At 35.5% G+C, this 17,800-nt stretch overlaps 1 protein-coding gene across 1 annotated transcript; it reads right to left on the reverse strand.

The window, feature by feature from the left end:
- Positions 1 to 12,134: 12,134 nt before the first annotated feature.
- On the reverse strand, positions 12,135 to 13,608 carry LOC131658402 (zinc finger BED domain-containing protein DAYSLEEPER-like). The gene is made up of 2 exons (XM_058927699.1): positions 13,537 to 13,608; positions 12,135 to 12,941 (listed from the first exon to the last, which is right to left on the reverse strand). Exons 1-2 carry the CDS (start codon positions 13,606 to 13,608, stop codon positions 12,135 to 12,137), a joined length of 879 nt encoding a protein of 292 aa, XP_058783682.1.
- Positions 13,609 to 17,800: the final 4,192 nt, after the last annotated feature.

Raw genomic sequence — 17,800 nt, forward strand, 5'->3', positions numbered from 1 at the left:
TGAACGCTCTAAAGGCTACAGAGTATACAATACTGAAACATTGGTTGTAGAAGAATCAATCAATATCAGATTTGATGATAAGCTTGGTCTTGAAAAGCCAAAACAGTTTTAGAATTTTGCAGATATAGATATTGATATATCAGAAGCTGTAGAACCAAGAAGCAAAGTTTCAGAAGCTAAAAATCTAAGAAGCAAAGAATCAGAAGATCAAGTTGCTGCATCTTTAAAGAATCTCAGAATTTCTGAAGAGCCAACTGTCAGAAGATCTTCTAGACTCACCTCAGCTCACTCAGAAGATGTGATTCTTGGAAAGAAAGATGATCCTATCAGAACTAGATCATTTCTAAAGAATGGTAGTCAGAATCAGTGACCAGAATCAGAAGATGAAAAACTCTATTCATCATCAGAAGCAAATGCAATACAACACAGCTGTCATCAAGTGTTTCTGATGGTGAACACGTGTTTGCACGGATGGTAAAAGCGTGAGTGAATCTGATGGGACGCCGCCCTAGGTAACTGTGTAAATCATTTCAATTACCACGTTCTCTCACCTAACGTCACTCATCATTTAATGCAGTTGATTTCATTTGATTCTGTAACTGTTCATTCTCATAATTTTATTGCATTCTTTTTCAAATCCGCCTCTATAAATATATTTCAAATCATAACGTTTATCCTTTTCGCTCCCATTCTCTCTCTCCTTGTGCATGCACTTTTGTAACCTCTTTGCCCTTTTCTCTAACCCTAAGCGCAAACCCAGAAATATTTCTTGCAATCTCAGTACTGTTTCAATGGCTGCCTCATCATCTCTCAACGCTGGTTCATCTGCTCCTCTCCATCTTCAAGAAGAAGATCAGGAAATTGTTCCAGTTATCTCCTGCTCTATTTCCAAAAAGGAGTTGGAAGTTATCTGTGAACTTATGGTAGACTTTGACAGTCTTGAAGAACATGAGTTTCATCTTAAAGAAGATATCATTTTTCAAGGATGGACTTCATTATTTGCTGAGTTCTGTGGACCGGTTTACCCAGATCTTGTAAAAGAATTTTGGGTGCACGCTGTTGTAGCTCCTAAATCTATTCTGTCCTTTGTTCATGGGAAGTTTGTGGTCGTTACTGAAAACATCCTGAGATTGATGTTTGATCTAAGAAACCCTGAGGGTGCTCATGAAATTGATCTAAGGGCTGATTGGGATGAAGTATTGGCTACTCTCTATAAAGATGTGAAGAAAACTGATCGTGTCAAGGGCATGAAGGATCTCTACAAAATCTGGACCAAGATTCTTCTGGGGTGTTTCTATCACAGGAAAGCAACCCATTCTGCAGATTTTGTCAACAATGAGCAGAAATACATTCTGTATTGCATTTCCACTCAGAAGAAGGTTGATGTTATCTACATAATCTTCAACCACATGTGGAATGCTGTGAGGGATTCCAGAAATGCTTTCAGAAAGAAGAAGTGTACTATTATTCCTTTTGGAAGAATTATTACAAATCTTCTGGTTCATTCCAAGATTGTTGAGGACCTGGAAGCTCAAGGGACCATCAAAGATCTTGTTGTTGATACTGGAAGCTGTTTGAATGCTCTCACTTTGAGAAAGATGAGTATTATTGATGTTATCGTACAAACCCCTCAACCTCTTCCTGGAGCAAGAAGCAGAAGAGATCCTGTTCTTGCTGACTTTGAGTCCTTCTTCAGAAGTGAGCTGCCAGAAGTCAGAACTATATATCTGAACTCACTCAAGGAAGAAGAAGGCAAAGTTGTTCCTGCCAAAGGTGGTCGCGAGAAAGTTTGCACTTCCAGGTCTGCTGCTTCAGAAGATGTTTCAGAAGCTGCACCTGACGCTGTTGTCAAGAAGGAAAGAAGGACAAAGCGAAAATTTGATCATCCTTCTGTTAACCAGGAAAAGGTAGTCCAAAGTGTAGCTGCTGCTACTGATGTTGTTGAAGCTGCTCAAGAAAAAGTTGTTGCTGAAGAAGTGCAGGAAGTTGTAGTTGAAAATAAAGATAGAGAAAAAGAGACTGCTGAGAAGAAGAAGAAGAAGAAGAGAAAAATGAAAAATAAGAATGTGGAAAGTGAAAAGGCTGTTGAAAAGAATGAGACAAGAAAAAGAAAATTAATCATTAATAATTCGGATGAAGAAGAAGAAGCTCAAGAAGCTGTGAATCAGCAAGAAGAAGCTGTGAATCAGCCAGAAGAAATTATTCAAGGACCAACAACTTAAGTAGTAGAAGGTCAGAAGGCTGTTGATAATGAGAAGGAGAGACTGGAATCTACCAGAAGAAGAGAAATTTCTCTTAGGAAGGCAAAGATTGTGGAAGAGCAGAAGAGTAAGAAGTAGAGGAAAATGGAGGCTGTGTTTGAAGCTATTCAGAAGGTGTCCAAAGGTATACATCTCTCTGAACCTGATTCTGTTCATGCCTTACGTTCAGAAGATGCACCAATAAATGTTGCTCAAACCCCTGAACCAGTAAATCAACCAGAAAAAGCCCCATCAGAATCACCCATAAATATCCATGTTCTCACACCTCTTTCTTCTCCTGTAACCAAAACTCTTACTCCTCCTCATTCACCCATCACAAATGTTCCCATTCCTTCATCTCCACCCACAACCAACCTTGCTTCTGACCAGGCCCCTGAAAACCCTGTCCTTGATATACCACCCCTTCAAACTATCTTTCCACCTCACACAAATATATCCATTTCTCAACCCCCACCTCATGCAAACTATGAACCCATTCCTTCCACCTCTAAAAATAATCCTTCTGTATCAGATATTCCAGACTCTGCATCACATGAGCAATTGCTCCGTGACTGCAATTACACACCCATGCCTCGTCCTGAAGCTAAGCTGGTAGTGTTAGATTCTGAGAATGAAGCAGAATCATCCTTCTGTTTGGATAGAGAGCCTCAACCCTATTCTGTCCCAAACCCAGATTCTCCCATAACCAAAATAAACTCCCACCGAGTATACCCTATTGGTGTAATCTATGAAATGGTAAAGAGGAATATCAGAAGAGTCTTTAACACTCTCAGAATAGTTGAAAATGCTGGATTAAATGATGTTGCTATGCGAAAATTCTGGAGGATCTTCCGAAGAAAAGCAGATGCTTATTTTGAAGAACTTTAGGAAATTTGTGTAGAACGTGCTCCACGGCCTTGTGGAATTCTGAGGAACTATGAAGACTTGTGGTTCAGTCGTCTTGGAGGGAGATATTGCTTTGAAGAGAAGAAATTCATTGATGAACTTGTTGAAGCGCGGATTTCTGCGAAAATGGAAGACAATCCTTATAGGGAGATTGTGGTCTGGAGACCTAAGTATCCAGTTTTGACTGGAGACTTTAAGTCCTTGTTTGACTTTCTGAGGGAAAATCCTTCTGAGGAAGAACCCAATTTGGTCATTCCAGAAGTTGTTGACCCGCCAGAAGTTGAAGGTCCTTCTGCTCCAAGGAATCTAGCTGCCATTCTTCAAGCTCTTGAGAATGGAGATTCTGATCTTCCTGCTCCTGAGTATGAAGAAGATGCTGACATGGGAGAAGCTGATGCTGAAGATCATCTTGCTGAGTCTATTCCTGTTGAGGAAAATCAAGATGATGATCTTACAATGGAAGCTGCAGTTCAGAATGCTGTCCCTCTGAACAGAAGTTGTGAAGCTTCTTCTGGTGAACCCTCTCTTCTGGTGAAGACTCTAGAGGTTATTCAGAAGAACCAAGCTGAGCTAGCTTCTCATATGAACAAGCAAGAGGACACCAATGCTGAGTTCCGCTCTTTCATGGAGAGGCAGACTGAGAGCAATGCTGGGATTCATGACATGCTGGCCAAGATTATGTCTAAGCTAGGGTCGTCTTAGTCCTTTTGTGTCTTAGTAGTTTCTCTTTGTTTCTTGCATCTGTCTTCTATGCATCTTCCTTGTACTCTCTGATAATTCTCTTTTTGCTATCAATGAAAATTATCCTTCTTTTCTCTCATATTGTTTTGTTTTTCATCTGAATCTTTTGTGTTTTTTGATGTTATGACAAAAAAGGGGGAGAAAATGTGATAAATGATCTGATTTATATTATCAGTTGCTGGGAGAAAGTCTCCACATTTCTAACAAGAAATTGCAAGTTCTGTGTCTTTGAGTGTTTTGCAGGAAGTGAAGATCTTCTTAAAAGCTCAACATGAGAAGCAAAGACATGGGGAAAAGCAATTCTGTGTGGAATCAAGCTTATGGAAATTGAAGCAAGCTGAGTGCTATGAAGCTTCAAGATCAGAAGCAAGAAGGAAGAATGTTATGATATTCTGATGATAGAATATGCTCTAACTCATTCTTATTCCTTATATGTTCTGATGCATGTTTTAGTTTTATATATGCTCTGAAACATTATTGTTTTTGCTCTGATACATATTATATGTTCTGATTCATTCATGCTCTGATTTTTTCCGTTTAGTTTGTTCCGTAACATTTCAGGATGTAGAGATGCTCTGATGATGCTCTGGTACATTCAACAATGTTCTGATACAATCTAGCATGCAATGATTCAAGAAGAAATTCAAGCTCTGAAGCTGTCCTATGGAAGCAAGAATCAGAAGCTATGAATGTTCTGAAGATCTAAGCATATGTGATCGTCTCAACTGAAATGGAAAATACTCAGGGAAGTCCTTTATTTATAAATTTCTTCCAGTATTTATTTCAGGGGGAGATTATTTATCTTAGGGGGAGATTGTTAATCTCAGGGGGAGACATATTCACACACTATGTTTATATGCTTATGCTATAGCTGTGTAATTGTCTTTAGCCGTCTGATATTCTGATTGCAAATTCATATCATTTATATATGTTTTTGTCATCATCAAAAAGGGGGAGATTGTTAGAACAAGATTTGTTCTGATCAATATTCTTAGTTTTGATGATAACAATGTATATGAATTTTGTATGAGATAATGTGGTACTCTAATACTATGCAATTTCCATTTCAGGGATTATATAAAGAGTATGCACAAAATCAGCGCAAGAAGCACTGACTCAGAAGGTTCAACATGCAACATCAGAACATGGTTTGGCAAGACATCAGAAGATGGTCAAGTAGAATCAGAACATGGTCTATGGAAGCATCAGAAGAACTTGAGATCAGAAGCAGAAGTACTGAAGTTCTCATGGTATCACGCTCAGAAGCACTTCAAGGTTAGAAGACAAGAAGATGCTCTGCACCAAGCTGTTTGACTCTGATAATATTCAAACGTTGTTTACACAAACATCAGATCAGAAGCAAGTACTAGCTGGCAGGCTACGCTGACTGACAAAAGGAATGTTGAAAGCTATTAAAGGCAACGTCAGTAGACATAGCGAAATCAAGGCTCGAGGTAGTTGACAAAAGAGTGAAACATTAAATGCAATGCTGTACGGATCACGCAAAGCATTAAATGCTCCCAACGGTCATCTTCTCAAACGCCTATATATATTGAAGTTCTGATGAGAAGCAAGGTTACGAATTACGAATTCTGAATACAACACTTGCGCAAATTTACAAAAACGTTGTCAAATTCAAAAACCTCTCAAACTTCATCTTCAACCTCTCTACATTGCTGTTGTAATATATTAGTGAGATTAAGCTTAAACTTAAGAGAAAATCACAGTTGTGATAATAGCTTTATAAGAAGCATTGTAACTCTTAGAATTTGTTTACATTAAGTTGTAAGAACTAGAGTGATCAGGTTGTTGATCAGAATACTCTAGAAAGTCTTAGAGGGTATCTAAGCAGATTGTTCCTAGAGTGATCAGGTTGTGATCAGTATACTCTAGAAGACTTAGAAGTTGTCTAAGTGGAAAACCATTGTAATCTTCTGTGATTAGTGGATTAAATCCTCAGGTGAGGTAAATCACTCCAAGGGGGTGGACTGGAGTAGTTTAGTTAACAACGAACCAGGATAAAAATCATTGTGCAAATTGTTTTTATCTTACAAGTTTTAAAGCTACACTTATTCAAACCCCCCCTTTCTAAGTGTTTTTCTATCCTTCAAGTCTCTGAGGTGGCTTGATGACTCTTCTCGACCTATCTCTCGACAATAGGTAGTCATCGACAGTTTCCTCAACTTCCTCAGCATCTTATGCTTCTTCTTCGACTACATCTGGAATATGCAATTCAGTCTCAACTTGCTCCACCTCAACAGGAATCTCTACCTGTTCCAGCTCTTCTGCACTTCGACCATCATCATCACCAGTTTTCTTGAAAGCCATCTCAGCTTCATTAAAAACTACATCTCAACTTGTGATACACCTCCTGTGACTTGGCTCTAGGCACCATAGCCTATAAGCTTTGACTCCTTCAGGGTATCCCATGAACATGCATTTCAGAGCTCTAGGTTCGACCTTGTCTGGCCTAATGTGAGCATAGGCTACGTAGCCAAATACTCTCTGTTTGTCGAGATCTGGTGGATGTCCTGACCAAACTACTTCAGGTGTCTTCATATCTAACGCTGTCGAAGGACATCTGTTTATCAGATATGTTGCTGTCGAAACAGCCTCAGCCCAAAACACCTTCTTTAATTCGGCACTAGTCAACAAGCATCTGACTCTCTCCAAAATAGTTCGATTAAACCTTTCACCCAAACCATTTTGCTGTGGAGTACCTGCAGTAGTTCTATGTCTTGCAATACTAGAGACAACACAAAAACTGTCGAACGACTCATTGCAAAATTCAAGGCCATTATCGATTCTCAACCTCTTGACCTTCCTGCCAGTCTGATTTTCAACCAGAGTCTTCCAACTTTTGAAATTCTCAAAAGTTTCATCCTTAGTCTTTTGGATGAATACCCATAATTTTCTGGAATAATCATCTACTATGGATAGGAAATACCTTGCTCCTGAATGTGATGGACACCTTGCAGTCCCCCAAAGATCAAGATGGATATAATCAAGAGATCCATGTGTTCTTTGTTTTCCTTTGTTGAACTTCACTCTGCAAGATTTTCCAAGTACACAGGGTTCACAAAACTTCAGCTTTTCGACTTTGTCTCCACCAAGCAGATTTTGTTTCCCTAATTCGACCAGACCCTTTTCACTGACATGGCCCAATCTCATGTGCCAGATTTCTGTCTTCGACAAAGGTTTCGTGGATGCAACATTTGCCGAACCACTTACAACTTCAGCCTCAAGGATATACAAGCCTTGTTTCTTCACGCCTCTCGAGACTTCCTTCGACCCCTTCATGACTCTTAGGATACTTCTCTCTCCTTGGAAAACATATCATTTCTTGTCGAATTCACCAAGAGAAAGCAAATTTCTCTTCAAATCAAGAACATACTTGACTTCACTCAACAACCTTATTGACTCATCATGGAGCTTGAATCTCACAGATCCAACACCTGCAATCTTGCAAGCTTTGTTGTTTCCCAGCAATACTGATCCACCATCTTGATCACATAATTTCTCGAACAAGTCTTTGTTTGGAGTCATGTGCCAAGTGCAACCTGAATCCATAATCCACTCTCTTCTCGAGTCACTGCTTGAAACCACAAGAACATCAGATGATTCGAAATCATCTTGAACAATGGTTGCATTGCCATTATCCTTACTTCCATGATCTTTCAGGCGTTCAGGGCACACCTTTCTTATGTGACCCTCCTTCTTGCAATGATAGCATCGAATGCCAGATGCTTCGCCGCTGTAAGACTTCGACTGGCTTTTGCCTGTCTTCTTGTCGAACTTACCATCCTTTCGCAAGAATTTGCCCTTAACGGCCAAACCTTCACCAACAGTCGAAGGTTTATGCTCCTTTCGTTCGTTCAAGTCCTTACAATACAGGGCTGATTGAACTTCTTCAAAGGTCAGAGACTCCCTTCCATACATGAGAGTTTCTTTGAAGTGAGCATGTGATCGAGGCAAAGCGCACAATAGTAACAGCGCTTGATCTTCATCATCGATCTTCACATCAATATTTTCAAGATCAAGAATCAGATTGTTGAACATATCCAACTGGTCTACCAACACTTTGTCTTCAATCATCTTGAATGAATACAAAGCTTGCTTCAGGTAGAGTCGATTTACCACTGATTTGGTCATGTACAAACTTTCAAGTTTCACCCATAACCCTGATGCCGTCGTCTCCTTTGATACCTGTCGAAGAATCTTATCACCAAGGCTCAACAAAATTGCGCTGAGTGCTTTCTCAATCATGGTTGTCTTCTCTCTTTCCGTTAACGCAACGTCCATTGCCGCCGCACCCTTCAACGCTTCCAAACAACCCTGCTGAACCAGTTGGGCTTTCATCTTCAAGCGCCACAGACCGAAATCATTCACTCCGGTGAACTTTTCAATCTCATACTTTGTTGACGACATCTTCTCCATGCTCACCGCACCAATTTGTTGTGAATTCAATGCCAAGAACAAAGTATAATGCTAGGGAAGAATAAAGAACAAGGAAGAAGAAGAACACAAGAATTAGTTATAACTGCTATTCTTTTACTTTTTGTTAGAAAACAAGATTACAAGTTTACAAGAATAACAAATAACCTCTCTCACCCTAAATTAAGATTTGCTGTGTTGCAATGATGAGAGACTAGTATGCTATTTATAATAAAACCTAACATACTAACTAATGGGCTTTTTCCACAAGGTCCATTACACAAGCCAACTTAATAAACAAGCTAACTTAACAAATTAGGGTTTAAACATTAAATCTAATTTAACATGCTAACAACCCTAGCATCTTCGATACAAGCATGTGAACAACCTTCAACTTCATGTTTAATCTCGTCGAACCAAGAAGCTACACTTCAACCATACTAGAGTTCGATTCAACATCTCATAAATGTTATTATAGAATATCATTATAATATTATTATGGTTCCTTGAACTGAACGGTAAATTACAAGTATTTTCATCAAAATTTTAGTTGTATAATACACGAGTAAGCTTTTTTTTTTCTTGCTGCGTACGTTACCAAGGCAAACTGGCCACCTACTTTGCAATGACAAAAGCAACTCAAACAAAATTCCAAAATTTAAAGAGTTTAATAATCTTGGCTATAGGTGTAATAATAAATACATAGTACATTACAAAACACTACTCATATAATGTTATTTTTATGTAAATGTCGGTGGTCCAAGGTTGATATAAAAATTTGATGTGCTTGAAATATGACTAAAATGCACACCTAATAAATTTTACTTTCTCTGTATGATTCTTTCTGTCAATTGATAATTGGACATAATAGTCTAAATTATAGAGAAGTTGTGTGGCCCTTGAACTTGGATTTGGATATATAATTCAAGTTTTTCTTGTGCAATAAAACACTCAAAAGTGACAACCTCCTAATATTCTTGTCTGCATAATAGATTGCTTTGTAATCTTTTTTAGATACATATTGTCTTATTGAAAGATATTAGATTGTGAATAAATTCTTAAAAAATAGAAATTAATGGAGTTGGAGGAAAAGAAAAGGGACAATATCAATTTCATTGATGTACATCACAATCAAAGTGCCCCAAGATGTGGAGCTTTTTTATTAGTTCATTCATAGACTGCCACATATGTCACAATACCCTATTCCCAAACGAAATCAACTCACAAAATACATTTATTTGTTTTGTGCCTTTGTTTTTGTTTGTCTATTACTAATGTTTCATTTTATTAATAGATACATACTATAAGCACAAAATTCTCACATACCCTATGTTAGATTTCATTTTATGTTCGTACACGAAACGTATTGCCTAATACAATAATATTGATATTTCTATGTTTGATTATGTCTTATAAAGTCTTCTATAATATACAATTTTTCTACTTTTGTTATATGTATTTGATTAAAGTTTGGCGTAAGTCGTTTTTATGAACAAGATTATAAGAAAAAAGTGTTACATATAATTTTTTTTATATTTTATTTCTAATTCATGTTGAGTTTGAGATATTTCTAATATACTCCCTTTATATTCAATTTTAATTAATTTGATGTATGAATGATTTATTATTCGATCAATAGACTCTGATACTATATCATGAATAATAAAATCAAACAAATGAAGATCATTTTTATATCAGAAAAAAGTTTGACAACATGATACAAAAGTTAACTTCTTAGAATTCATATTGAATTAGAATGGTAAAGATAGTAAATGATTACATGAAATACCATATGTATAGAGCTTGTAAAACATTACTAACTATCTAACTAACTAACCAATTTATAACAAATTCTAATTAACCAATCGTTCTAACCAACTTGTAACAAATTTTAACTAACAAACTAACTACATTAGGTGGGACGTGGCGAAAGAAAGGAGAAACTGATTTATAAAGATCAACTCATCAACCTTTTTCTTCACTGAAATCTTTGATGATTTTGGTGCAAAGAAGTTGTACTCAATATTCAAGGACTATGGTGCAATTGAAGAAGTTGTGATCCCCCAAGGAGAGACAAGCGAGATAAGAGGTTTTGTTTTTCCAGATTTTTAATGGTGGAGAATGAAAGATTCTTGGCAACAATGTTGGACAACATCATAATAGGAAACATGAAAATCTACGCCAACATCCCAAAATTCTATTGAAGCAGACCAATTAGGAAAGGTAAGGAAAGATAAAAAAAGAATGATCACTACTAGGGGTGTTCGCGGTGCGGTTTGGGCGGTTTTAGCTTAAAAAATCATCCGAACCGCAAGAGAAAAAGGCATGCGGTTCGGTTTGGTTCGGTTGACTTTGAAAAAAAAAAACCAAACCAAACCAAACCAAACCAATGCGGTTTGGATTGGTTCGGTTGGTTCGGTTTTTAAAAAAAAATACAAACTTTTATTTTATATAATCTAGTAAGTTGTAATTTTTGCACCTCTTCATAATCAAAGCTTACACAATAAAATCTTACAAAACCACAACAGTAGGCGGCATTCAATGTAATCTTAAACTACACAACCACAAAACTCCAAATTAATACATAATAAAGTCTTACAAAACCACAAAACCAAGCAATTCTGTTAAAGTTTCAATATGTAGACAAAACTCCAAATTAATACATAAATTAAAGTTCAACCATTCAAATCATAAATCATTCAAAATTCAGTTCACCCATCTTGTATGTTCCACCATTCAAAATCCAGTTCAACCATTCCATATTGTTTCATGTTGTCTTCTAGCATTCATCCTGATTGTCTACAAATACAACATTCAGTCAATTATTTCCATAATTGGATTTTAGTATCCTATAAGAATAAATCACTTAGTTATTTAAGCATTTACATATTGTCATTGTTCATATCATAACTTAGTTATTTAAGCATTTCAATATCATTAATTAATTTTTATAAACATAAATCAATGTTAAGTGCATCACATTCTAGCAGAAGACCAGACCATGCATCTTTTGAAAACTAGTTCTAGAATACTGCTGTTATGCTGTATTACAAATCAAATAAAAGCAATGCCATGTTATGCTGTATTACAAATCAAATAAAGGCAATGTCATTCAAATTATAGTTCTGTTATGCTGTATTACGACTGACATGTTATAGTAAAAAATTATAGTAACAAATTATATTAACAAATTATAGTATCAAATTCATACCATTTTTTTTCAAGCACGTCTACTAGTCCGATTCAATGTCAGAAAGTCCCTCATTTAATTGTGGGATCGGAGCCATTTCTACAAACAAAACAAACATATTAACAAACGTTAGACAAACAAAACAAACATATATATATATATATATATATATATATATATATATATATATATACCTTGTTCGAGCTTCTCCAATTCTTCCAAGTTCTCTTCGATATCCACTTTCAAAGGGGAGGATCTTAACCAATTTTGTGCACATATTAAAGCTTCGACAGTGTGTGGTGTAAGAGAGCTCCTATAACAACTAAGAACTCGACCCCCGGTACTAAAAGCGGACTCGGAAGCAACCGTAGATACTGGCATAGCCAAGATATCTCTAGCCATCATACCAAGAGTAGGGTATTTGATGGAATTTACCTTCCACCAATTCAAAATGTCAAAGTCTGGACTTTTCTTCTCCCTCGTCTCCATGAGGTACAAATCCACTTCGTTTTTATTTAAGTTCGAATCTTGATCCATGTCCTTCTCAAATTCATCATCCATATGATCAGAAGATGTAACAAATTCGGATGGTTCTTGTGCAACACTTTCGGTTTGGCCTTTACTTAAATAAAGTGTATAGCGCAGTAATCAATCATCCAACCCTCCAAGCACTTTTCAATCTTTTTTCCGATTATCTCTCCCTTATGAGATGTTATAGGACAAAAATTAAGAATCCATTTATGCATCTTCCAATCTTGATCAATGAAATGCGCAGTAATCACCATATAATTAATATTTTGCACAGAAGTCCAAGCATCAGTTGTTAGACAGACACTTTGTTTTGTTTTAGTAAACATGCTTATTAACTTATGTTTCTCACTAGTGTAAAGACTCAAACAATCCCTAGCAATTGAAAGCCTTCCTGGAAGTGGGAACCTAGGTTGTGTAACACTCATAAAATGACGAAATCCTTCATTTTCAACAAAAGAAAAAGGTAACTCGTCCACGATTATCATTCTAGCTAAAGCTTGTCTACACAATTCAACATCAAAATGAATACCAACAAGTGCATTACTAGAGCCTTCTTGAAGGCTAAGAGTGGTTTGAGTAGGATCAAGAACACTCTTGGGAATTTTTTTACATTGATTCACCAAATGGTTATTTAAATTTGAGGTTCCATTCTTGTGTGAATCAGCCGCATAAGATTTCGTACACCAATTACACTTAGCCTGAGTACCCGAATCATCTCTTGTAAAATGATCCCAAACCCAAGATTTAGGCCTACAAGGTTTTTGTTTACCTGCATCTCCAGCATTAGAATCATCGACATTAGAATCATCAGGTTCTCCAACTTTCCTTTTCTTCTTTTGAACATCCAAATCAATAGGTTGTGGTGGATTTGTTGTTGGCATTTGTTCATTACTTTCAGGCTGCAGATGCATAATAAACACATTGTTATTTACATAAAGTATGCTGAGTTTTAACATCAAACATCTATCTATGGTTAACACAAAATCAAATATTCTTCTAGTTTATGCCAGACAGAAAATATTCTAGGTAATAATACTCAGTTATGCCACTTTTTCTTTTTACTTTCAAACTACATAATTATTCATCACAACCATAAGTTTCAAAAATCAACACACTCACACATGAAAAGGCTATGGCTGGATGAAACTGGTAGTTTCTTTCACTACACTAAAAATTAGTTTTCATTCCTCGACACATCTTAATTTTATATCAAACTCAACACTTGTTTTAACTTGTTCTTATTTTCATAATAAAAATTAATTTGTTTTAACTCAACACTTGTTTTAACTTGTTTTCATAATAAAGATGCATAGTAAAAAATAGTTCCAAACTCAGCACTTGTTTTAACTTGTTCTTATTTTCATTTATATCAAACAATGAAATTAATTTCTACACTACTAAAACTTGCCATGGAAATTAATTTCTACGGTTGTTGTGTGAAGTAATGTGTAATTAACGTATTATATTCAAAGTTTGGGGCTCAAAGACAGTTACCTGATTTTCGGCCAAGGAAATGGAAAAGGAAGCATCAGAAACATCAACTTCTTTATCATTATCAATAGCCATGTCTATTACAGAAAGAGATGAATATATTAGAATCAGAAGATATAATTTAATTTTTACAACGATTCGCAACCGGTAGAATTAGAGCTCACCTAAGAAACGAAAGTTTAGAACAGATTACGGCAAGCCTGTGACGATTCACAAGCAGCTGCAGCTCCGCTGATGAAGTTTAGAACCACCGTGTTTCTGATGTAATGGAGCTTGGAAGCCGCTGGCGAATGTTTGCAATCTCAAATATCTCAACCCTAGCCAACCACCGTGTAATACTGAAATGAAACTTGGAAGACTCACACGACACAGCAGGCCGGGTATGGCTTCAAAATGACTTTTTTTTTCTAAATATTGGGCCTTAAACTCAAATAATATGGGCCTTAAAGTTAAATATATTTTAAAATATAGGGGTTAATTTAGAAGTATTGCGGTTTGGTTTGGTTTGGGCCGGTTTCAACATATAAACCGCAAACCGAACCGAACCGCGCGGTTTTGTCACAAAATGGTCCAAACTGATCCGAAACAAATGCGGTTTTTGCGATTTTCGGTCTGGTTTGGTTCGGTTTGCGGTTTTTTATTGGGCTGGTTTGGATTTGAACACCCCTAATCACTACTACGAAAAACACATATAATAACGGTTGTGAAACACATAACGACGGTAGCGTGTTTATTGTTAGGTAGAGTATGTGATTGTATGTATGTTGGTTACCATAATAGGCGTGTGACTGTTGTTATAAATTAGATAGCGCACTACTTATAACTACCGTTTATGGAAGAAACTGTTGTGAAATAACTGAAAGGTTCTAGGTTCGAATCCTACAATACGCCATTTTTTGTTTTTATTATTCTGGATAACGCTATACTTATAACAATGGTTGAATTAACAACCGATGTGATATTATTTGTGCTTTTTAAAATATATTTTTCAATTTTACAGAATTCTCAGTTTTGCAACCTGAATATTTCTGATACGTATCATACCAGAAACAACAATAAACCCATTTGTGAATTGAATTAGACCAAAAATTGTATTACATCAATGACACAATTACATTAGGAACCAAATCTTGTATATTACATAAAAACCAAAATTGAGACAAAACAACCTCTAATGTACACATCATTACATCAAATTATACTATCATGTTGTCTTGGTCTATACTATCATGTTGTCTTGGTGTCTTCACTTTAAACACTTATAATTTCAAATAATAGTATTTGTTATAAATTAAATAATATCATTAAAAATTATAACAAATAGTAAATTATGAATGAAGAATATAAAATAACTACTTGTTAATTGTCCCATATTCTTTCTTGATGATCTTTACGAATATCATGTACTTCATAGTGGATCAACACAATGGGCGTAGCTTTTTCCCACAAAGGAATCTCAGCTAGCAAGCACCTTAACCAACTTATTTCTTCACTAGCAGTTGCTAATGCTATCATTTCATAATCTATCATGGACAGAGCTAATGTAGTACATTTCTTTGATTTCCAAGATAAAACTCCTCCAAATATACTGAATATACAGCCACTAGTTGCTTTGGAATCATCTGATAATCTATTCCAATCTGCATCGTCTGATACTCTCTAAAAATGTAGACTAGGATTCATGTTTCTTTTAAGGTATACATGACTCTCTCAATGGATTTCCATTGCTCATTACTCGATCGACTAGTAAACCTACACAATAATCCTACTACATATGAAATTATGGATCTAGCACAATCAGTGATTCACCTAAGACTGCTAATGATGATCGCATATTCAATTTTTCTAACTGTATAACCAATGTTCTTAAATAGTTTAACACTAGGATCATATAGTGTGAAAGCAGGTTTACAGTCATAATAAATATATTTTTTAAGATCTTCGCAACATTGGGACATTAGTTCAAAGATATTCCTTTTTCAAATCAAGTGATCTTGATTCCAAGATTTACATTATCTTCTTTAAGGTATTTATATCAAAGTTGTTGAACAACAATGATTTCATATCATTTACGCTATGAATGTTTGATCAAAATATGAGTAAGTCGTATACATAAGACATATGATAGTGCAAATGTTAGTTTTCAGATTTGTAATAAACACAATTTTCACTTTCATTTACTTTGTAAGCATTCAATATTATTAAGTTATCAAAAAATTTAATCCATTTCTTTTGAGTTTATTCTAGATCATACAAAGACTTATATAATAACTTAAAGACCTTGTTTTCTTTCCCATGAATCACAAACTCTTCCGATTGGTCCATATAGATATTTTCTTCTAAGTCATCGTTTAAAATTTTTTTCAACATCCATTTTGCGTACTATTAAGTTATAAATGATAGAAATTAAAATCAGTACCCTACTGGATGTAATTCTAGTGACCGGAGAAAAGGTATCAAAACCAATATTTTCTCTTTGCCTAAAACCTTTGGCTACAAGATGAGACTTATACTTATCAATTGTTTCATCAAGTTTTAGTTTCTTTTTCAAAACACATTTACAACCGATCAGTTTCCAACTAGAAGGAAAGTCTACTAAGTTACATATCATATTACATTCTAGAGAATCTACCTCATTGTAATAGATTCTTGCCACAAATTTGCATCCAGAGATATCAAGACTTCTTGAACATTTATTGGATCTTATTCTACTATATAGGCCGCACAATCTGGCTCATTGTCTTAAGTAACTCTTACTCTCTTACTTCATCTAAGTTTTGTTTCTACTTCATCATTGCTTTTGGTGCTTCTTATCACATGGATGTGATTCAATTTAGTGCCCCCATTATCTCTCCTTTTGAAAGGAAAATTATCTTTATAGAAATAAACATTATTCGATTCTATGATCATTTTAGAATTTAGGTCATAAACATGTATGCCTTGTTGTTTACTGCATACTCAATGAATACACATTAATAAACTCTACTAGTGAGTTTAAATCGCTTCAAGTTAGGAATCTTGACAAAAGAAAGACAACTCCAAGTTCTAAAATAAGACAAGTTTGGTTTTTTTCTTCAATAGCATGCCAAACATTAAAATCAAACAATAAAGTAAATATAAGGAGATTCATTTCAATATTCAACGTAAACATGCCATCAGTGGCACACCTTTTCCTAACAAAAATTCCACTCTTAGTGATGATGTATAAATATTTCCCCAATAAACTGACTAAATCATGCCTTATTCAGATGAAAATTGGAAACAAGATTCTTTCTAATCTATGGAGTATGCATTACACCCTTTAAGATTAAAATCTTTTTGGAGGTGAAATTCAGCTCCACATCTCTAATACCACCAACATTAGTGGTGTGAGCATCTCCCATCATCATTTTCTTATCATCAGCTATTCGTGTATGTTTTGAACAATGCATGTTCATAACAGATAAAACAAGATGCTCTGGTTCCTATCCACCAATCATCAGATCTACCAACCATGATAATTTCATTGATCATAGAAATAAATTGCTCACTAGTCATGTTAACCCGTGCATTATGAGCAACTTCGGCTTTTGACTTGCTTCAACATTTCATAGCCATGTGACATGGTTTCCATAGTTAAAATAAGAGAAAATTCCAGCATCATTTATTTGTGGTGGTGGTTGTTGCCTAGTAATTAGAGCAATATGGGCCCTTACTGGGTTTTCATTCTTCATTCGGTTTATTGCATTGTGATTCTAAATCTTTAATAGTTTGCTAGATGACTTCAAAACCGCACAATTTTTTTTGTTTGAAGCAACCAACGCTTCATCTTATTGGTTTTGTCTCAAAGATTCTTCTTCATTTTAGAGACGAGTAATCAGACTCTTGATCAAAAAATTCTTTCATTTTGTGGCGAGACAAGTTTTTGAAATCTTTCCTATCAAGGAACAGTGTGCCAATAATAACATCAATTTTAAAATTTTCATCTAGGGGCATACCTTCGGTGATTATCTCGTGAGCAATCTTTTGAAGGTCGTGACATTGACACTCCAAAGACCTTTCATCTACCATATGATACTATAAGCAGTGACTAACATCACACTTCTTTACTGCAACATATTCAGTATCATACTTCTTTTTTGGAGCTTCTCATACTTGTTTTGCAATATCGCATCTACTGTATAATCATACAGATTATCTGCAAGTCCATATGAAATATTATTTTTGCATATATAGTCATTATCGTTACATAGGAGGATTTCTTTCCTAAGTTATAAAACATTTCCTT

Source organism: Vicia villosa, linkage group LG3 (assembly GCF_029867415.1).
Source record: "Vicia villosa cultivar HV-30 ecotype Madison, WI linkage group LG3, Vvil1.0, whole genome shotgun sequence".
NCBI classification, from domain to species: Eukaryota; Viridiplantae; Streptophyta; class Magnoliopsida; order Fabales; family Fabaceae; genus Vicia; species Vicia villosa.